The sequence below is a fragment of the Mesoplodon mirus genome, assembly GCF_964341445.2.
Source record: "Mesoplodon mirus genome assembly, chromosome: X".
NCBI lineage: Eukaryota > Metazoa > Chordata > Mammalia > Artiodactyla > Ziphiidae > Mesoplodon > Mesoplodon mirus.
In genome coordinates this window covers 20,414,254-20,437,368 of record NC_138981.1, presented here as the reverse complement: position 1 = coordinate 20,437,368, position 23,115 = coordinate 20,414,254, and the positions used below count along the sequence as shown (strand labels likewise).

Here is a 23,115-nt window from a genome sequence, read left to right as displayed (position 1 = left end):
AAAAAAAAAAAAAATAGAATCAAAAGACAAAACAATTTGAAAAGTGCTATTTGCATTCTTGCCAAGTTCTTTGACTGATGAATCTTCCACTGTTGGCAGTTTTCTGACAGTCTCCTGATTTTACCAATGTAATACTCCACCTCAGGGTATGTCCTCATGGCCCATTCCTTTATGGAAGAGATGTTTACTCTCCTAACAGAAAATGCAACCAAGCACTTGGAACAAGTTTTGCCTTATCTTTTGAAAGGAAGGACAAGAGATTCAAGACAACTTGACAATGAAATTTTAGGCATGTACACAAGATGTTAGTGAAGGAAAACAATGAACCATAGCACGTGTTCACTCCTTGGTCAGGGGAATGAGGGGAGAGGAAGAGCAGAGTTCAGAAAGTCTTTGCTCATCTCTCCCCACCAGAATTAAGGGGCCCTACACATGCTCAGGGTAGATATCCGAGAGCCAGATTACAGATCACTTGAAACTCACTCACTGGCTTCTTGCAAGGCTGACAAAAACAGTGTGTTCATGATTTACAATCTGCAAATCTGGGGGGGTGGGGAGTGGGGGGTGGGTAGGGAATAGTCTAGATCCTAACGTTTAACAGAATTTTTAACCTTATCATTTCACTAAGGTGGTATGAGTCTCTTTCCTTGAGAAGGCAACCCAAAAAGGCTAACCTTGGACTAAACAAGCATGATGAAGGAGTCCTCACTATACCTTCAAGACGTGTTCGTTGGACACCTTGTCATCAGAGGACACATACAAACGAATGAACACAGAATTGCTGTATTGGCCACGAAACGTTGCAAGTGTCTGAAGAAGGCTGAACTTTCTCTCTGACCAAACCCCTTCAGGGCCGATATTAGATTCGAGCACAGGCCAGCGGAAAGGTGAGTGCCGCAGGATATGTAACAATGGCTTGGCATCTGCTTTTTCGATCGCTTCTGAAAGGGAGCAAATATGAAGAGAGAGTTAGAATTGCAAACTCGATCACCAAACTAGAAAGCAAGTGTATCTTCTTAAGAGAAAATTCCAGTAAGGTCCCAACCTAACTTTTTAGGGAGAGGTGCAGTGGACTGAGCTAACCACAGAAACAGAACTACCTATGACTCATACTTCAGTGTGACTGTCTAAACCTGATGTTCTTGCCAGCAGAGCTGACTAGGGAACCTGCCCAATATTCCCAACAATAAAAGGTGGGCTCACTATACTGACCCAAGCCAATGAGCAATGTTAAATATTTGCGAATGAATTAACGGACAAAGAATTAATCTCCAAAATATATAAACAGCTCATGCAGCTCAATATTAAAAAAAACAAACAACCCAATGCAAAAATGGGCAGAAGACCTAAACAGACATCTCTCCAAAGAAGACATACAGATGGCCAAGAAGCACATGAAAAGCTGCTCAACATCACTAATTATTAGAGAAATGCAAATCAAAACTACAATGAGGTATCATCTCACACCTGTTAGAACGGGCATTATCAGAAAATCTACAAACAACAAATGCTGGAGAGGGTGTGGAGAAAAGGGAACCCTCTTGCACTGTTGGTAGGAATGTAAATTGATACAGCCACTATGGAGAACAATATGGAGGTTCCTTAAAAAACTAAAAACAGAATTACCATATGACCCAGCAATCCCACTACTGGGCATATACCCAGAGAAAACCATAATTCAAAAAGACACATGCACTTCAATGTTCACTGCAGCACTGTTTACAATAGCCAGGTCACGGAAGCAACCTAAATGCCCGTTGACAGATGAATGGATAAAGATGTGGTACATATATACAATGGAATATTACTCAGCCATAAAAAGGAATGAAATTGGGTCATTTGTAGAGACATGGATGGACCTAGAGACTATCATACAGAGTGAAGTAGTTATCTATTTTATACATATATATGTCAGTCTGAATCTCCCAATTCATCCCACCATCCCATATTATACTAATATGTATAAAATAGATAACTAATAAGAACCTGCTGTATTAAAAATAAAATAAAATTCCAAAAAAAAAAAAAAAGACAGGAGTAGTCAGGGACTTCTCTGGTGGTGCAGTGGTTAAGAATCTGCCTGCCAGTGCAGGGGACACGGGTTTGAGCCCTGGTCTGGGAAGATCCCACATGCCGCAGAGTAACTAAGCCCATGCGCCACAACTACTGAGCCTGTGCTCTAGAGCCCGCGAGCCACAACTGCTGAAGCCTGTGTGCCTAGAGCCCGTGCTCCGCAACAAGAGAAGCCACCGCAATGAGAAGCCCGTGCACCGCAACAAAGGGTAGCCCCCGCTCACCGCAACTAGAGAAAGCCTGCGCGCAGCAATGAAGACCCAACGCAGCTAAAATTTAATTAATTAATTAATTTTTTTAAAAAAGGCAGGGGTAGTCAAAATCCAGTCTTGGAAAATAGCTCCTTTCTTTAAGCATCACCTTTAAATATTAGTAGAATTCTTAGTAGTTCTCTTTTTCCTTAAACAGTATCTTTAAGCATTAACAGAACTCTGAAAAATAAGGGTGGTAAATTATTTTATTTATTTTCTTTATTACTCACTCTCATTCATGCAAGACGAATAAAGGATTTTGGCTTTCTGTATGGCTTCGGTGTCCCGCCTTCTACTGATTGATTTCTCCAAAAGTGCTAGGAAGGTTAAAAAAGGATTCATTAGTATCCAGCCACAGGTGATGCTGAGTTGGAGGTCATTTGATAATCAGTCCCAGCCTCCAGAAAATTAAATGTAGAGACAGACAACCCTGGAAAAGATACGTCTATAAAAGATATGCAGACAGTAGAACCGATTCCAAATTGCTTGAGGTTCAAATAAAAAATATTTTAACATCCTCTTCTCCAAGGTTCTCCTAATTCAAAGAAACCAAAAGTTCAATTTCCAACTGAGACTGGACCTTCTGCCAGGGTTAATGTTTTCTGCCACCTACACACAAAAAAACCCAGAATTCATTTTTTCAAGAACCAAAAATAACTGAATTCTATTCCTCGTTTCTGCACTGAGTAATATTCTCAACGGAGGCAATTTCATCAGGGTCGGGTTTCTTAAGATTTCTTCACAGCCCAGCCTCTCAGGGAGGTCACCTGTAAGAAATTTCCCATTAGAAGTTTTATTCAATGTTGCATAAACATGCTGTGGACACGGAAGACGTTGTTTAGACAGGAAATGGAGAAGCAAGAATATAAAGCCTACCCAAATTGCCTGAAAACTTGCCCATTTACACATTCAAAGTCCTGGCCATTTAAAATGAGGCCATGTATATAAAATGGCTGCCAGCATGGACACAAGCCCACCTGGAAAATGATTTTCTGTTTATAAAATCACTGATGCTATTGTTTGAAGGTAGAAAATGACAGCTGTCACTATTTCATTAAATAAGGAACTAGGAAAGCCAAGACTCAATAAAAACTACCCTCCCCAGAAAATAACACCTTGGAGGTACCTGAGAATATCAATTTACCAACATGAAGCCAAGACAAAGAATTCCCACACAGCACCATGGCACTGGCTACATCGAGCTATGTCAAACTGCAGTTGTCAAGGCAATTGGTATTTATTTCTGAAACAACCTAGCAGCCTCCAAATGATGGTACAACAGATGCTCCTACAGTACTTTGAATAGCTTCAAGATACAATGTACAGTGCTAATCAAATTAATAAATAACTACATATTCCCTAAAGCAGAATCTACTTCTAAACTAGAAGTTCTACATTTCAAAAAAAAAGGAACCCAGAGCTTCTGTCCAGTTTTCTATAAGCATCTGTACATCAAACAAGTACATATAACTAAGATAAACTAAATAAGTTGAGCTCGATGTGGGCATTTTCAATTATTTCAACTTGTTTCTTTCTTGTGTATTACCACAGCAATAAAAGTGGGATAACTAGCCCCAAGGATAAAAGAAGATTTCTTTTTTTAATAAACAGAAATCTCTAAAATCATACCCACATATATTTCTAGTCAAATCAGATAATGTGCCTTTCCACCATATTGCTTCCACAGTCATTGGATTGCTGGGGAGACACATTTGAAAGTAAGTAATCCAAATTTCATTTGGGGATGCACTGTTATTGTGATGCTATAAACACTCCACAGGCTGCAAACATGAACACCCTGGGGAACAAAAATAAGCCGTGGAACAAAAGAACTCAAAATATTAAATATGTACCTGAGTGTGTACCCAAGGTGCTCTATGTATCACGAGAAGGGGAAAAGAGGACATGTATATGCTAAGTAGGGCAATCCCCAAACCCTAACAGTGCACAAATATCAATAATTTTTATGTGTCAAAATTCTGGCTTCTGTTCCAGAATTTGGCTTTTGAAACAAATTCAGCTAACACAGGTTCCTTATCTTACCCTTTCCCTTCTCCTCTCCTTCTCTTCAAACCCAAGCAGGCAGGAGAACGTTGATATGCAGACAATGTTGTAACAATCAGTTGGCTGCATCCATTTTATGGATCTCTGTATTTCAATTAGTGGTAAGAAGTATAAAATCTAACCTGGAGAGTCATTAATGAGCAGAAAACAAAGCCTATCAAAGGCAATTACTCAGGTTATTACAATGTCCCTAAAGCACTGAGAAGGGCTCATGGGTCACCCATGTAAGTGTATTCCCATGATAATGTGCATTGTTTCTTGGAAGATTTCTCAGTCTTCTCTCACCCCCATCCAGGTGTTCCTAACCATGTTACAACAGAGAAGGAAAACTCCAGTTCATAACCTATAGTACAACAAACCTCAGACTTTAAAATCAGTTTCAAAGTGCCTATGATCATCAAAATTTGATATATGTGGGTGTATGTGCATAAAGGGTAATTATTTTTTCTTCTCACTATGCTCAAGATAAAATTGGTTTTGCCCCCCAAAAAGGCAAAATAATAGAGTCAAGGGGGTGAACTTTCAATCACAAAGATGTGGGTTCCAGTTGCAGCTTGCTGCTACTTTCTAGCTGGAACTTAATCAAGTTACGTACTCTCCCTAAGCCCCAGTTTCTTCATTTGTAAATCTGGACAAATAATAGCACCTACCTTCCAGGGTTGTGGTGAAGATCAAATATTTTAATGCACAGAAAGTCCCTATCTCAATGCCGCAATACATGGTAAGTGATCAATCAATGGTGGCTTAAACAGGCTTCCAGGCTGAGTTAGCTCTACACGAAATTGTAAAGTAATCAAGCTTGTTTCTAGTGCTTTCTCCATAAGTGTTTTTTCCTCCTCCCTTCTCAGGATATTGGTAGCCAAAGGCCTTCTGCTAACCCAAGACATTGGCACTCCTTGTGTAGGACTCTTACACAAACTGGACCTGCCCTAACAACCAAGCAAAAGCCCATGCTCTCAACATTTCCTCTGCTTCCATAGTAGAGGCAATGCTCCAACAAGAGATAACGTCTGAAAATACTTTGCCACATTCCTCATCCTAGACAACAAGGCCTTTTCTTTATGTTCACTTTCTCAATGAAATTATAACACACCTACAGAAAAGTGCACCAATCATAATTTGAAGGATTTTCACAGAGTAAACACACCCACATAACCAACATTATGACCAGAACCCCTGGAGCCCATTGTGCTCCCTTCCAGTCACTATCTCCAATCAAGACAACCAACATCCTCTTTTGTGAAGTGCTTACTCAAGTCTATTTCCCACATTTCTATTGGTAATCTACCTTTTTTCTTATTAATTTATAGAAGTTCTTTATATATACTACACACAAATCCTTTGTTGAATATTTGTATTGCAAAGTCTTCTTCCATTCTCCAGACTTCATTTTCTTAATGGTATCATGTAATGAACTGAAATTATTTTAATGTAGTCTAATGTGATCACTTTTTCCATCTTTGGTAAGCATATTTTGTGTGCTATTTAAGAAATCTTTGCCTACCCTGAGGTCATGAAGATAGTGTCTAATGTTCTCCTCTAGAATCTTTACTGTTTCACATTTGGATCTACAGTCTACAAAGAAATTGGTTTTGCCCATGCCTTTGTAACACAGGTTTGGCCTCACAGGGGACGAATCATGTGAGAATTTTAATAAAGAAGGTATTTTTGGTCATTGGGCCTCAAATATTATCACAAAAAAATACTTTTAGTGCATAAAATCGGCATTAACAATGGCTATTCTCCATTAGATTAAGTGCTCTCTGGGTCAGGGACTGAGTCACATTCATCTTTGAACACCCAGGGCTCAGCACTTGGCATGGTTGGTATTCAATGTTTGCCGAGCTGAATTTCTGTCAAGGAAAGTCTGAGAGAGTTTTTCACCCAAATGAAAAGGAAATGTGAGAAATTGGACTTATTTTGTTATTTCTTTTTATAATCAGCAACGTCCTAATTATACTAACATCCATAATCTCCTTTTCTCACATTGCAGTCTGCATATCATACAATGAGATCCAAGATTTCAACTGTTTTTGTGAATACTGGTTTTTGAGCTACGTAAGTCTCGTTTCACCAATGGTCTCGGGTTGACCATCCACTTCCACTTCCCTGCTCTTCTATGGCGGGGGGCGGGTGGATACTTACTGGCATTCAACCTCCTTTAACCGCAGAAGCCAGACAGGACTATCAATTCTACTCACTCAGTCCACACTCTCCTGCTCAGACAGGGCCTTTACTGAGAGCTCTGGAATAAGAAAAGGGAATTCCAAACAAAGAAAAACGATACTCCTAAGGACTTGGCAGTCCCCTGGTAAGTCAAGAGCTCACGACAGTCACATACAGCTCAGGCCAGTCATCTGGAGTTTTTGCAATATTTAGGACTTTCCCAACTAATACTGTTTTCAAAAACTCCACATGCACAAAGTTTTAGGCCTGTGAGCAAACACCTACCAAGAACCTCGGTGTTAAGGTGACGCCATTTAAACAAGATGGCTCCCAGAGCATAAGGATTATTTCAAAACACGCTCCTTTGTGTTCTTTCTCCGGACCCTGTAATCCTTTTATGTGCCTATTCTAAAGGGGATCCTCTGGCTACTTGCTAAGAGCTCGCTGGAGCTGTTTGCCTGATTTGCTTAATATTTAGAAACAGCAACTGCATTCTAAAGACTTCAGTCAAATGTCATCAAGGTGAATTCTCAATTTCATGTAGATTATGCCAGCATTTCCCTTAGAAATCAGTGGGAGTGTCCTCTTAATTCTAGCGAGAGAAAGAACATGAAAAATCAAAACTTTGGAAAACCAAATCTACATTTTAAGGGAAGGTGTGCCCTTCCACACCTACATAAGAAACAGAATGTTCTCTAGACACATATTTTTTTAAACCTATCATATGATGGCCTGGTTTCTCCTTTGGTGGTACTTAAAAACCACCTTTGGCTGGTCCATGGTTGAATGTCACCTCTAATCTTACTATTTTTAGTCTCTGTTGATTTTCCAGGCTACAGACTTCAATCTGGTTTCCAGCCTCCTCAGTTTATTTACCGTACTGAAAAATTTCATTTTCCTAACTCACACTTCATGGGTATTAAGTTCTAATGCAGTTAGATGTGGAGACTCTAAATCAGCTTGCAAAGCTCATTGTTATTCTCATTAAAAAATAAAATTCAAGTTAACTAAGTCATGGTCTGTGGATCCCATAACCCTCATGTTTTCACACGAATTGTGTGACACTCGACTTTGCAGTTCCTCAGCCCCACAGCCGGTCAAGCATGGGATTAACTGAGTCTGTTTGACATACTGAAAAGACAATAAGAGCTGATATTTCTCATTCTTCTGGAAAACTCCCACCCAAACATAGGTAGAGAAGCTGTCAGAATGCTTTTCTCTGTTCATTTTTTATGATCATCTCATAAATGATAATTGTTGGTTGGCATTAGCTTAAGAAAAAGGGGCAGAGATTATTTTAGGGGCATTAAAAACCTCAAACTCATCAATCTAAATCATGGGTTACCAAATAACATAAAAATATTCCCCTTTTAACACAAAAGACCTCTTTGTCCATAATGAAATCAATTTTATACAACTGCCAGACACTACAAAAGTCTCACAGAAGCTAACTCTTTTATTATGCGCACTTATAAGTGAATTTTTAAGGATTACACTTACCATGGTCACACTTCAAAATAATTTAAATTTTAACATCACTCTTTGATAGCATAGCATTACAATGAATCTGCCAATATAATATTTTAAATCATAAAAATAGCTTTCCTATTTAGATAATTTGAATCTTAGCAGATAATTCAATGTAAGGCCTGTGCTGAACTTAGAGTCATTAAAATTCATCTTCAGTTTCTTTTTCCTATAGTACAAATCTTAATTACATTTTTCCTGCCTATTTCTACCATCTTAACATTACAAGAAAAGGCCACGTATGGTTACATACCCCCCGCAGTGGTCCTTCCTGAGCAGTCCTGAGACATCCAAGGACCCTGGTGACGGCATTCATTTATTAAGCACCTGCTCTGTGCCAGGTATATTGTACATGACCTCAATTAATCCCCCACCAACCCTAAGCAGCATGTATCATTAACCCTAGTCTACAGGCAAGAACTGTCATAACTTGTCCAAGGAAACTCAGCTAGTAAAAGAGCTTGGATTTGGACCCAGGTCCCTGACTCCTGCTCATCTGACCATCAGGTACCCAGTAAAATTCTGCAAGTCACTTTCCTATGTGAGAACAAGCCCCCCAGGTGGCTAAACCAGAGGCAGTCCTTATCAACTTTCTTGACAGAGCTCTCCATCATAACTGGAAGAAATGCCTTCTCCAGTTATATCAAGACTTGTTTTTGCAGTGGTGGAGTGACCCTATGCTGAGCCATCTACCCCCTTTGCCCTGTAACCATAACTGTGACCAGTGATACACACTCCTGATGCTCCTAGTCATAGGTAGGAGGCCTGGTGAGGTTAGATCAAAACAAAATTAGCTGGTCCCGAAAGCTTCACTTCACATTATGTCCTAGTCTAAACCAGTGGTTTCCAAACTTGAGCATGCATCAGTATCATCAGAGGGGCTTGCTTTTGCTTTTGTTTTAATTGAGGTATAGTTGATTTACAATGTTCTGTTAGTTTCTGGTGTACAGCAAAGTGATTCAGTTATTCACATATATATTCTCTTTCATATTCTTTTCCATTATGGCTTATTACAGGATATTGAATATAGTTCCCTGTGCTATACAGTTGGACCTAGTTGTTTATCTATTTTATATATGGTAGTTTGTTTCTGCTAATCCTAAACTAATTTATCCCTGCCCCCCCCCACCCCTTTCCCCTTTGGTAACCATAAGTTTGTTTTCTAGGTCTGTGAGTCTATTTCAAGTTCATTTGTGTCATATTTTAGATTCCACATAAGTGATATCATATGGTATTTCTCTTTCTGACTTACTTCACTTGGTATAACCTCTAGGTCCATCCATGTTGCTGTAAATGGCATTATTTCATTCTTTTTTATGGCTGAGTAGTATTCCATTGTGTATATATACCACATCTTCTTTATTCATTCATCTGTCAATGGACATTTAAGTTGTTTCCATGTCTTGGCTATTGTGAATAGTGCTAAGAACGTTGGGTGCATGTACCTTTTTCAAATTAGAGTTTTCTCCAGATATATGCCCAGGAGTGGGATTGCTGGATCATATGGCAACTCTATTTTAGTTTTTGAAGGAGTCTCCACACTGTTTTCCATAGTGCCTGCACCAATTTACATTCCCCATCAACACTGTAGAAGGGTTCCCTTTCCTCCACACCCACTCCAGCATTTGTTATTTGTAGGCTTTTTAATGATGGCCATTCTGACTGGTGTGAGGTGGTACCTCATTATAGTTTTGACTTGCATTTCTCTAATAATTAGTGATGTTGTGCATCTTTTCATGTGCCTGTTGGCCATGTGTATGTCTTCTTTGGAGAAATGTCTATTTAGGTCTTCTGCCCATTTTTTTGATTGGGTTTTTTTTGTTATTGAGTTGTATGAGCTGTTTGTATATTTTGGAAATTAAGCCCTTGTCAGTCACATCATTCGCAAATATTTTCTCCCAGTAGGTTGTCTTTTTGTTTATGGTTTCCTTTGCTGTGCAAAAGCTTATAAGTTTGATAAGGTCCCGTTTGTTTACTTTTGTTTTTACTTCTATCGCCTTGGGAAACTGAGCTAAGAAATATTGGTACGTTTATGTCAGAGAATGTTCTGCCTATATTCTCTTCTAGGAGTTCTATGGTGTCATGTTTTATATTTAAGTCTTTAAGTCATTTTGAATTTACTTTTGTGTATGGTGAGAGGGTGTGTTCTAACTTCACCTTTCCAGCTTTCCCAACACCACTTGCTGAAGAGACTGTCTTTTCTCCATTGTATATTCTTGCCTCCTTTGTCGAAGATTGACTGTAGATGTGTGGGTTTATTTCTGGGCTCTCTATTCTGTTCCATTGATCCATATGTCTGTTTTTGTGCCAATACCACGTTGTTTTAATTATTGTAGCTTTGTAGTATTGTTTGAAGTCTGGAAGGGTTATGCCTCTAGCTTTGTTCTTTTTCCTCAGGATTTCTTTGGCAAATCTGGGTCTTTTATGGTTCCATATACATTTTAGGATTATTAGTTCTAGTTCTGTGGAAAACGTCATGGGTAATTTGATAGAGATCACATTAATATGTAGATTGCTTTGAGTAGTGTGGCCATTTTAATAATATTAATTATTGCAACCCAAGAGCATGGGATAGCTTTCCATTTCTTTGAATCATCTTTAATTTCCTTTATCAATGTTTTATAGTCCTCAGCATAAGTATTTCACCTCCTTGATCAGGTTTATTCCTAAGTATTTTTTATGCGATTTTAAAAGGGATTTTTTTAAAACTTTCCCTTTCTGATATTTCAATGTTAGTGTAAAGAAATATAACAGAAATGTAACAAGTGTCAATCTTGTATCCTTCTACAAGATTGCTGAATTCATTTATCAGTTCTAGTAGTTTTTGTGTGGAGTCTTTAGGGTTTTCTATATATAATATCATGTCATCTGCATATGTTGACAATTTTACCTCTTCTCTTCCAATTTGGATACCTTTTATTCCTTTTTCTTCTCTGATTGCTGTGGCTAGGACTTCCAATACTATGTTGAATAGAAGTGGTGAGAGTGGGCACACTCCGTTGAATAGAAGTGGTAAGAGTGGGCATTCTTGTCTTGTTCCAGATTTTAGCGAGAAGGCTTTCAGCTTTTCACCACTGAGTATTATGTTGGCTGTGGGTTTGTCAGAGGGGCTTGTTAAAACACAGAGTGCTGGGTCCTTCTGCCAAAGTGTCTGATTCAATAGCTCTGGGGTGGGGGCCAGGAGTTTGCATTTCAAACAAATTCCCAGGTAATGCTGATACTGCAGGTGGAGAAACGTACTTTGAGAACCACTACTTTCAACCAACAGCACTCACCAGCCCTCCTTCCCCCACAGCTTTACTAAGGTATAGTTGACAGTTATCAGCAGTCCTTCCTGATGCCTGCGACCCCAGGACATCACCAGCCCAGATTTCCTCCTCTCCCATTCCCCACCTGACCCAATGTCAGATCAGAAGCTTTACCCTTTCTTTGCTGGTTTCCTCACTCTGTAGCTCCATCTTAATTCAACATCAACATTCTTCAAGGAGAACGTTACTTTGTTTTGTCCTGGAAACACTCTCCTTGCATTGGCCCACTTAGGTCTTAGTCCTCAGTTCTGAAAAACCCGGCTTTGAAAAGTTCCTTTCTTAAAGATGAAATGCAATATGTGTTTGAGGTGAGAGTCGATTCACTGGTTTAAGAAAAAAAAAAAATCAGCACTATGCCAGAAAGACTTCCAAATGAAAAAAACAACACAGGATAGCTATTTTCAACTCCTGCTTATACCACACCCTACAGAGAGGAAGAGTGGGATAAATATTGCATCCCTGAAATCCTAAAAAATCTGAGCTCCAGACTTCACGATTCCTCTCTCATCTATGACAGCGGCATCAAAACACTGTAAACATAGGTTTAAAAAGCCACTTCCCAACTAACCCCTGTTTTCACTCCCACCTTCCATGAGGAGGTGAGAGCAGCAGAGGTTCTATTCTTGGCTATTCAAACCACAGTGTGTGGTCAAGGGCAGCTGCCCCTCTAAAACTGGGTTTCTGACAGTGAGGGGTTCAGAGCTGGGCTCTCTTTTCTTTCTCTGTCCAGAATCTTCTCCTGCAAAAAAAAAAAAAAGGAAGCAATAGCATCCTTGGCACAAGCAGAGGACCCAAAAGGGCAAGAGGGCTGGTGGGACAAAAGTTAACTTCCACACCCACTGGCTGTGGCTGCAGCTCCCCTAGCTGATTCTTCCAGGTGTCTGGGAGTGTTCCAAAAAAAAGGGAGGCTACAGAGAAGACACAATGACCCTTCATGCTGAAAGGAGAAGAAAGGAGAGAAAAGGATACCCAATAATGCTTGAGGTTTTCTGTAGCAAGGAAGACAAACTCTACCTTCATCTGGATCCCTAGCTAGAAAACAGAACAGCATGCTGGGGCCTTCAGAACTGATCTCTGTACATCAACTTCCTCCTCTGAGCCATGCAGCCAGCACGCTCTGGCAAAATGCATCGCTCATCGGCACCCCTGGCATGACATTTACAAATGGCTTCCCACTGCCCGAGGACAGAAGCGAAAATCTTTAAACAGCCTACAAGGCCTATGTGCTCTGGTCCCTCCTCTCTCTTCAGTTTTGTCTTGTGTCCCCATTCCCTTCCAACTCTGAGCTCCCATCACACTGGGCTTCTTGGGTTTCCTCAAAGGCACCAGCTGGACAGAGCCTCTGCTCATGCAGCTCTTTCCGCCTGGGTTAAATTTGGAGACATTTGAAATGCTAGACCCATAATCTGTGGGGGACAAATTATATGGCTGGATTGGTTTGGGCAACTCACATAATTTTCCTGACCTTCGCTTCCTCAGATGTAGGGCAAAGACAGAAATAAACAATGATGGCAACATCACAGAATTAGAATGAGGAACCATAGAGAAAACAAATGATTTGCTAAAGGAATAAAATTAGTAACAAGAAATGCTTGGGCCTTGGGGAAGTGAATTTATGAATTCAGAATAGACAGCAGGTAGGAGAAGCAGTTCAATTTGGAACTCAATCTAAAAGGTCACTACAGGAAGTCTGGTTAGTGACACAAGCAAACTTGTGAGTGCACTAGCACATATTTGTGAGTGTGTGTTTCTCTCTCATAAATATAAGCTCCCATACCTATCTTAACTGTTGTTGAAAATAAAATTCCCCTCTCATTTTATAAATTAAAAGGTCCATGCATGCTTTAAAAAGTATCTCTCACTGTGCAAATATCAACACCAACGAGGCTTTCCAAACAAACATATCTTGTTTGTGACAAGTTATTATCCAACCAGCCTATAATTAATTTTCGTTATGGGTAGTGCCTTTTTACATGGAATGTTCTCTTGACACTTTAAAGCAAATAGTCCGTCATTACTAATTCATTAAGTATTCACACAGATGCTATTAATCACAATGAACTAATGTGGTATTGATGGGTAGGTTATTAATCTGCAATTACATGCAGATTTCCTAATAAATTCAAGTTGCCCAAGTTTTTTGAGGAGAAAGGCAAGGGAAAACCAAATGAACAAATCTTTCAGAAAACAAATTAAGGGGAAGAAATACCTCTCCCTGTACCGTAAGAGAGGACATATAAAGTTCCTGTTTTCTTTTCATCCTAAGAAATCTTCGTTCTTACCCAATACAATGACATTTGCATTATACAGGTTTTCAACAAAATAATAATATAAATGAAGGAAAAACAAACCACCCATGCACCCTGGAGAGGTGCTGAATTTCTTTAATGACATACCATGTTCTTAGATGTAGCAAAGCCTGGCTGCTCAACCTGTGGTCCCTGGAACAGCAGTGTGGGCATCACCTAAGAACTTGCCAGAAATGCAGACTCTCATGTCCCTTCTCAGACCCACTGAAACAGAATCTGCATTTTAACAAGATTCCCAGGTGATCCATGTACACATTCAAGGTTGAGAAGAACGGTATCAAAGTACAGTTTTGTACTTTGTACTCCAGCTGCAAAGTGGAGTAGAAGGAAGTGGGGGAGTTTGGCTTACACACCATTGTTCATTAAAGCCTAGGTGTGCTGAGGAGGGAACAGCAGGCAAATCTCATTGAAATTGTTCAGAAGTACATAAACAAGGTGGATGTGACAAGCAGCTGGGGAATCTGGATTATTAGGAATACAATTTACATACCATGTTTCATGAAATCTAAGAAGCACGTTTTTTTTTTTTACATCCTAACATCTCTGAAATTGGAATTCATCTTAAAACTGTCAGCCAGGCACAGTCACGATGTAGATGCCATTGCCTGCCATGTGTGACCTTGATCTAGCAGTTCTTAATTGTCAGCACTTCAAATGAGTTGGTTGCCTGGCTAGGAAATTATCGCTTAACTCATCTCCAAAAAGATTTCACTACAGTTTGGCTATGAAATGAAAACTTACTGTATATCCAAAAAGGCAGTCTTGGAGGAAAATCCCTGAGATGACTGGGAACACATTTTAAAGAAATGCTGAATCACTGCTGTTATTGATGGAAAGAGGACAGTGTTTTGTGAGAAAACAGAAGTACTGATGGTTTGAAATCAAAAATACTGTGAGGAAGTTTTAGGAATACCTTAATCCATCTCTTCTGCTTGCATTTTCCTTTTTAATTAATGCAGAAGACTAACGTGATAAAAATTAATGTCTAAGTGTAAAAAACATTCAATGAACATAAAATAAAAATCCCAAGTGCTAAGAAACCACTGTGTAATAGCTTAGTCTTATTTAGCATACATGAAATAGTGGTGCACCTTGCAGTTGACAGTCTTTTTGATTCAATGAAATATGGTATTAATTTAGTTGAGGCTATGAAAGACAGCAGTGTTTGTGTGTTCTCCTGCTTAATTTTAAGTTAAATAAATATAACCAACAAAACTGCATGTCACTATAGCATCACCACCACAGAAGACCCAGTATTTTTCCTCCTGGGAAATAATAAATGTGTCCAGAATATTCAAGCTGTGTTTCAATTTAAATAAAAGAAGGCGAGATAAAAATTATTCCAAATGACTGCAAAAGCATTTTAAGGACAACTGAACCTCTGGTGAGATGAGACATTTTAGTTCCTGAATGCTGGGTCTCACATCCAGGTCTCAGGGGCAAGAATACCACTCTGGCTGAGCGGGGAGGCAGGCGTGAGACCTCTGGCAAGGGCAGCTTCGTGGGCGTCCTGCCACAGCGTGGGCTATGCAGCCTTCAGACCTCAGCCGGAGCCACAACTGCCTCCTTTCCTCACCCAGCACTTCCCACACGGTCCCCACTAGACACGTTTCATTCTGGCAACGACCTGCAGCTTTCAAACCCCAACTTCCTCTTCTCCACAGCTCAGAGATTCCAGACTGACACGAACACCTTTGACCTCAATTAAAATAACTGAATTTTTATGTCTTAATTTACTTGCACTGGTGTGTATCCAGAGCAGTGTGTAGTCAAGGGGGGGAAAAGAAATCTCTTTCCTTACGTTATTCTGGGACTTGGTCAAAATGTTGGGAAATATAAATTGAGAGAAATTAATAAATTAGGGCATTGCCCAACAGTCTTTGATGTGCACTAGCAAAGCATACTGCCAGAGTGGTTATTTTGAATGGTTCTCGTTTCAGAAAACTCACAGAACCTTCTCCAGTAGACAGCGGCTACAGTTCTCTACTTGGTTAATTAGACTGGACGTCACACTTGAGTAGGTTCTCAAACTTGGCCGCACGTTAGAACCAACTGCAGGGGAAGGGTGTTTAAAAAACCGGAAGCCAGGCTGTACCACCCCAGACCAATTACATCAAAACCTCTGAGGATGGGACCCAGGCATCTGTGTCTTTCAAGCTCCCCTGTGATTTCAGTGTGCAGCTGGGGTTGAGAAGCACTGGTCTAGAACTGCCCTGTCCAATTCAGAAACGGGTAGTCGCAAGGGGCTGTTGAGCACCTGAAATATGACTGGTCCACAAAGGACACATGTTGCAAGTGTAAGATGCGTAGTGGATTTCAAGGACTTAGTAGGCAAGAAAAAAATGTAAAATGTCTTGCAAATAAGTTTTTTTATATTGATTCCATGAAATGACAATATTTTGGATATGCTAGGTTAGATAAAATACATAATTTCACCTGTTTCCTTTTTACTTTAATGTAGCTATTAGAAAATGTAAAATTACATGTGAGTTGCATCTGTGACTCATTACATTTCTTTTCGACATCACTGCTCTGGAAGATGCCTTTATAGGTCACTAGCTGTGTGAATATGAATGACCTTAACCTCTCCAAGCTGCAATTTTCACAACTGTAAAATGGGATAATACCACCTTCCTGGTTTTCAGGGGTTTTACCAGGTGCTGAGGGTCAAAATAATCTGAATTCTAATCCTAGCTCCATCGCCTATTAGCTGTGTGATCTTGGGCTGGTTATTGATTGTATTGCTCGGCTACTTCTATTTCCTCATTCCCAAGATGTAGATAAACCTTCCATCTTACAGGCTTGTTGGGAGTTCAGTTTAGAGAGTTCAACAAAGGGTAACAAGGGTATTATTAAATAAGGTCACCTCTATTAAGTGCCTAGACTGTCAGGGCCTGCTGTGTGATGTACTCTTACGAATTTTGGGGGGGGTGGGGATCTGTTAAAGGGTCACTTCACAGTAATGACTAGAAATACCCCCATTATTAGTAAATCAGGGGAGAAATGGGGATTTTTCCACATTGTAAAGATGCTCAACCCATCCACACCTTCAAGTTGCAGTTGAAAAGTTCTCAGAATTGAGGATGAGAGCACAGCTGAAATCATCTCATCAGGCAGTTTGGAAATGCGAGAACGAAATTTTCAACTCCGTTTGGCCATGCATTTGTGTGCAACCAACTTTTAAATTTTTCTGGTGCCTGAGTGTTGCCACTGACCAATTAGGAGTATAGTAAAGGTAAGTGATTGTCCCATTTCTCTAAGACACAGGTTTCAAGGCCCAGGAAATCTGAGTCATCTGCTTCTGCTGTGAAATCTGGATGACCCTTGGAAGTTCCTGCAAAAATCCCGTATTCTCAGCTCCGTTATTATCCTGGCTTCTGGCAACCAAAAGCAGGAACACGTGGGAACTTGTAGGAGCTTCAGGAATCGTTACCACCAAAGCTCACGTGGGTGCGCCTCCGAATTGTTACCGCCAAAGCCAGCTAGGATTTTTCTTCCCTTCCCTGTCATCCTCTTTCAGGAAGTGGCTTTTCAAAAATATGCAACTCCTTTGAACAACTACAAAGTAAAATACATTACACACACCAACCATGCAAAATAGGGCCTGGGTGTGGGCAGGTTGAGAAGTGTCACTGTAGGTATATATATATCTTTCTCAGGATGCAAATATCCAGTGTCATTACTCATGCCAAAAACCTTATATTTAGTCAAAAGATCCCAAATTTAGTTGACAATCTTCTAAAGTAAAATGTTTCTATCTTCCTACAACATTCAAGCTAACTAGCAGGAAACTTTTCATAATGTATTGAAATATTTATACTACAAACAAGCCCCCTCATCTGTTTTTCCACTCCTTTTTTTCAGTCTAGAGTCCCAGGCATAGCATTTCCAGGCTGTCACTCCACCTTTCAGAAACCTCAGCTTCCTTGCCCCAAGTCAAAAATCTCCCAAATGGATTCTGACATCCTTCATCCGCCATCTCACTCCTGTCATCTCTCACCAACAGCGCTGCTCATTCCTCCCTTCCAACAGAGCCAAGTTATACTGATTCGGTCTTCTCCTTGGAACCTCACTCCAGCACCTCCAGATTTACAGCCCCCCTCCACCCGCTGCCATTCCAAGTTCAAACAAGAGTCCCTGTCTTCAAGATCAGACAACAAGCGAGCTCTTTCATACACCACATAATATGTACTTATGAATGAAGACACTACTTTGGATATAACTACTTTCAATCATTTGCACTGTTTATAAATTTTTTTTTTTTTTTTTTTGCAGTACGCGGGCCTCTCACTGTTGTGGCCTCTCCCGCTGCGGAGCACAGGCTCCGGAAGCGCAGGCTCAGCGGCCATGGCTCACGGGCCCAGCCACTCCGCGGCTTGTGGGATCCTCCCGGACCGGGCACGAACCCTTGTCCCCTGCATCGGCAGGCAGACTCTCAACCACTGCGCCACCAGGGAAGCCCTATAAATATTTTTAACTACACTATGACAAAGGCTGTATCATCTCTAGTTGGGCACTCACCTTTAACTCTCTGCTTTCATGATAGGTATGTGGTAATAGACAATAATTTCTTCTATAACTATATTTGTTCTGTGGCACAGGTAATCCCATAAAGCTTGCACTTATTAATCAGTTCAAGGCTTGGCACTGGCACAAATCTCCAAACACCTATCTCCGGTTTCATCTAATATCATTATAAACACTTATTAACTGTTGGTAATGTGCTCATTACCCAGGGATTCTAGACAGTGGACTGTTCAAATATTTGGGTATGAGTGGACCAGTGGGTCCATGTAATAGCTGTCTCCACTCAAAACACCTGAATTAGGATGCATTGAAAGGCTGAAGCGAAATAAAACTATACCTCTTGAGGTGTGCCCCAGCAATCTTTACATAGGCAGGGGCTCTTAATCTTTTTTGTGCCATATGTCCCCTGGGCAGGCTCTTAAAACCTATGGGCTATTCTCAAAATATTATCTATAAGAAACATAGGTTTACAATGGAAACCAGTTATTTCAAAACACAGTTAACAAAACAGTTGTTTTACTGTTTGACATCATGATATATGCACTACTTCATTAACTCATTAAATAAGATCTAGCATCGAGTCTAGCCACGACTATGATTTTGAAGTGGTAATGTATGTACATAATATTTCAAGATACCTGCAACATCTGTATTAAGATTTTAAAAAATGATGATTCCCATTGGTAACAAAGTCACAGCTAATAATACCAGAGTTTGTAGCCTACAGTCATAATTAAAGAAAATGTTAAAGTTCCATCAAAGGTTAGTGAAAATAAAGATGCATTTTTTTTTCCTATTCAAGTCCCTGAATTCTATCGACAGCTCTCTTGAGGGGACATGGGTCTAAGTTAAAGATCCCCTAGGGATGAGGAAAAGAAAAGAGAGAAGGGAAATTGGTATAAACAACAAGAACAACAACAACAAACAATACTGGTATCTAAAGAATACCTGGAGCAGCCTAAGATGACGCTTCTTATTTTCACCAATTCCCCTTTCCTCTTCTCTCTTTCCCTACAGGAGAGATTTAAAACTCACATACACCAATGAGTGTTTTGTCTGACAAGTTAGATTAGCAAGACCTTCCAGGGTTTCAGGTCATGACCAAGATCCGGCAATAAAAGTTGGGAATACACAAATATCCTAACCTATTGTTTTCACCCCTAGGTTTGCTTCTTTCAGGACCAGCTGCCTCGTATACAGGAATGATGAGACTTTTGGGAAAAACTAGATCACAATATTTTACTTGAATAATACTGTTAAATTTTCTTATCTATTAAAGTTCTACTTTTTATTTGATAAGGAAACTAGCATTTCTTAAGCATCTCCTATGGGCCAAGTGCTTTTAAAATGTTCATTTAATCCTCATGAAATTAGCAGTAATAACAGATGCCACTTATCAAACCCTGTTAGAAGACTTTTGCTGCATCTCACTGAATTAATCCAACAATATTGCCAGATAAGAAACTGAGACTCAGAAGGAAGTGGTTTGCCTATGGTCATATAGCCAATAAGTGGTAGAGTCCCAGTTTCTTTTCAGAGCCCAAACTTGGCCGCCATCCTGTGACTTCTTATTTTCCTTGTTGTAACTTACACAAGATCACACCGCCAGGGAGTCTTGGAGGCCCAAGAAAGGCTCTAGCCTGCTGCACTGTCCATTCCCCTGTCCTGCCTTCCTAAAACCTAGAACACAAATGACGAACTGACAATACCCTTCCTCTCCTGTCAGGGGCAAGCTCTGCTTGCAACTCACGGCTCTTCTGGGACAGCATGCAGGGCCCCAGGCTCAGAAGTGGGGAGAAAGAGGAGAAGACAAAGCTACCCCACCCCAGCCAGCCACATACAGACGGCATGATCTTTTTCTTCACAAAGTATTTTCTGAGCAACAACTATATGCCAGGCACTATGCTGAGTGCTGGGTTACAGTGAAGCCCAAAATGGACAAGATTCTGGCTCTCAGAAAATTTACCATGGGGGGAAGGGGGAAGGGAGGGGAGCAAGCATAATGAGAAAAACAAGTAAGCATGTATACAAATGAGATCATTTCAGATGGTTATAAGTACCACAGAGGACACTAATAGGGTAACAGGATAGAGGGGGACTGGAGATGGGAGTAGAGAACTATTTTTAATAAAGGTGTTCTCGGGCTTCCCTGGTAGCACAGTAGTTAATAATCTGCCTCCCAATGCAGGGGACACAGGTTCGAGCCCTGGTCCAGGAAGATTCCACATGCTGCGGAGCAACTGAGCCCGTGTGCCACAACTACTGAGCCTGCGCCCTAGAGCCTGCGCACCACAACTACTGAAGCCACCTCAATGAGAAGTCCGCATGCTGCAACGAAGAGTAGCCCCCGTTCACCACAACTAGAGAAAGCCCGCGTGCAGCAACGAAGACCCAACACAGCCAAGAATAAATACATAAAAATAAATAAATTTTAAAAAAATTATTAAATAAAGGTGTTCTCTGATCCTTCTCTATCAGTGAAATAAATTTGAATTTATTCACAGATAGCTAACCTTTCTAATGGCCTATTCAGGCCTCTAGAGCAGCACTGTCTGATAGAAATATTATCTGAGCCAAATACATAATTGTTAATTTCCTTGTAGCTATATTTGAATAAGTAAAATAAAACAGGTGAGATTATGTTTAATAATATATTTTATTTAACCCAATGTACCTTAAACATATCATCATTTCCATATGTAATTGATGAAATAAATCATCAGTTTACTAGTGAGATATTTTACATGTCTTCTAAATGAAGCCTCTGAAATTTGGTGTGTATCTTACACTTACAGCACATCTCAATTCCAGCCACATTTCAAGTGCTTGAAAGCCACATGTGGTTAGTGGCTACGGTACTGAACAGTGCAGCTCTAGAGTCTTTTATTTATTTATTTATTTTGGCTGCACCTCATGGCTTGTGGCATCTTAGTTCCCAGACCAGGGATCGAACCCAGTGCCAAGTCCTAACCACTGGACTGCCAGGGAATTCCCTCTAGAGTCTTGATTACAGTACCTACTGAAATATTTTGTGATGTGCAGATTTTTAACTTCCACATGGTAGTCTTGGGAGCCTCATTAACTTCTGCATCCTCCTATGCCTAACACAATACCTCTTGCTGGATGTGAATGAGGAAGTCTAAATTCTGATTGCTATTGGCAACAATCTTATGACCAAGCAGACTTAGAAAGCATGAGACAGTGGATGTCAGAGTAGAGACAAAGAAAGAAATGTGATCCTTAATGGGATGGTTCAGCTGCTAGATCAACCCTTACCTGAAGTCCACATACAAGCCAACAAATCTTCTTTATTGTTTAGGCCAGTCTGAGTTGATGTTTCTGTTACTTGTGACTAAAAGCAATTGGTGCCAGGAAAAAAGTAAAAGCTCAGAAAATAGTCCTGTGTTCACAGACTAATACAATCAAAATGCTGTGTAGAGCTTCCCTGGTGGTGCAGTGGTTGAGAGTCCGCCTGCCGATGCAGAGGACACAGGTTCGTGCCCCAGTCTGGGAAGATCCCACATGCCACGGAGCGGCTAGGCTCGTGAGCCATGGCCGCTGAGCCTGTGCGTCCGGAGCCTGTGCGTCTGGAGCCTGTGCTCCGCAACAGGAGAGGCCCACGTACCGCAAAAAAAAAAAAAGCTGTGTATCTCAATCTATTTGAAGCGAGCACATTTCCCCCAAATTAAAGAGCATACAACTCAGAATGAATGTAATGAAAAGATCTGGTTCTTATCAAGTGTACCCAACTTATGTCTAGTATTAACCACTACAAAAGTTTTAAAAGCTACATTAAAGCCACAGGGGAAAAGATCGGATCATAAAATAAAAAGATTGGAACAGGTAGGAGTCAAAAAGTAAGACAAGGACATGCACTGGGGGTAGAAATGAATACACAAGAAGAAAACCTAAAATGTTGAGTGTCGGAACTACCAGAACACAAGCTTTTACACATGGTGGCCATTCTCATGGCCTCTTTACTTCCTTAAGCTATTAGAAAGAGGTCTTGTCCTAAAGCTAAATGCACATTTTCCACAGAGCCTTCAAGAAGAAATACATTTCTGTATTTGAAGTGAATGTCTCCTAACAGGAAATTACCAAACTTTTTAAAATTTGACTTCTTTCCCCGTCCTCACATTTCACGCATCCACACTCCCATCCTACCCATGCTCATATGGGGTACTGCAATTAGGAAAAATGGGAACAACAACAACAAAACTTTTTCGGTAAAATCATTTCACTTCACATTCTAAAAGTCTGCGATACAGGCCCAAATCTTTACACAGCACCCCTCTATGCACACAGGACCGATAACGACGTATGTATAAACTGGCAATTTGTTGCTTCCTGTATGGCCACATGAAAAAGAGCCAGCATGGTCAGAAAAACAGGAGTCTGCTCTGAGTGGGTGCACTCAGTCTATACAGCAGATTCAATGAGACTTACAGGGGCTGAGCTTTCACCAGGAATAAAAAGCACACCACGGTGGCTGGCTGCTCCTTAGCACTTCCTCACCACATCCCTGTTTTGTTTTTTCTAGTCTGAAATCATTTGTTTCAAAGAGCTTAATGATGTCAAGGCTCAATCTGGTACATCATTATACCATGTTCATTGTATGAGGAAAATGACACAATTCACTATGTCTTCAACGATCTGAACTTTCTAATTATCAAATGACTTTACAGGAGCCGAACTGAAGTTTTCAGCTTTTTAATATCTGTAAAAGATGATTTGGCTAGGATCACTAATAGGAAAAACAAGATTATAGGGGGGTTATTTAATTATGAGAATCATTTAAATCTCAACCAGCAGGTATTTACAAATAAATAACCAATCTATGAATCACGATCATCTTTCTCTGCCCATTAATGCATAGACCCTACTTCATCT

At 40.2% G+C, this 23,115-nt stretch overlaps 1 protein-coding gene across 1 annotated transcript in view; it reads right to left on the bottom strand.

Annotated features, from left to right (window-relative positions):
- The window catches only part of PHEX (phosphate regulating endopeptidase X-linked), a 195,912-nt gene that overhangs the window by 154,124 nt on the left and 18,673 nt on the right, over positions 1-23,115 (bottom strand). The window contains exons 4-5 of the mRNA XM_082610379.1: positions 2,555-2,641; positions 715-941 (exon numbers count right to left, since the gene is read on the bottom strand). Of these exons, the coding sequence (XP_082466505.1) occupies positions 715-941; positions 2,555-2,641 (314 nt within the window). The remainder of the gene's footprint in view (positions 1-714; positions 942-2,554; positions 2,642-23,115) is intronic.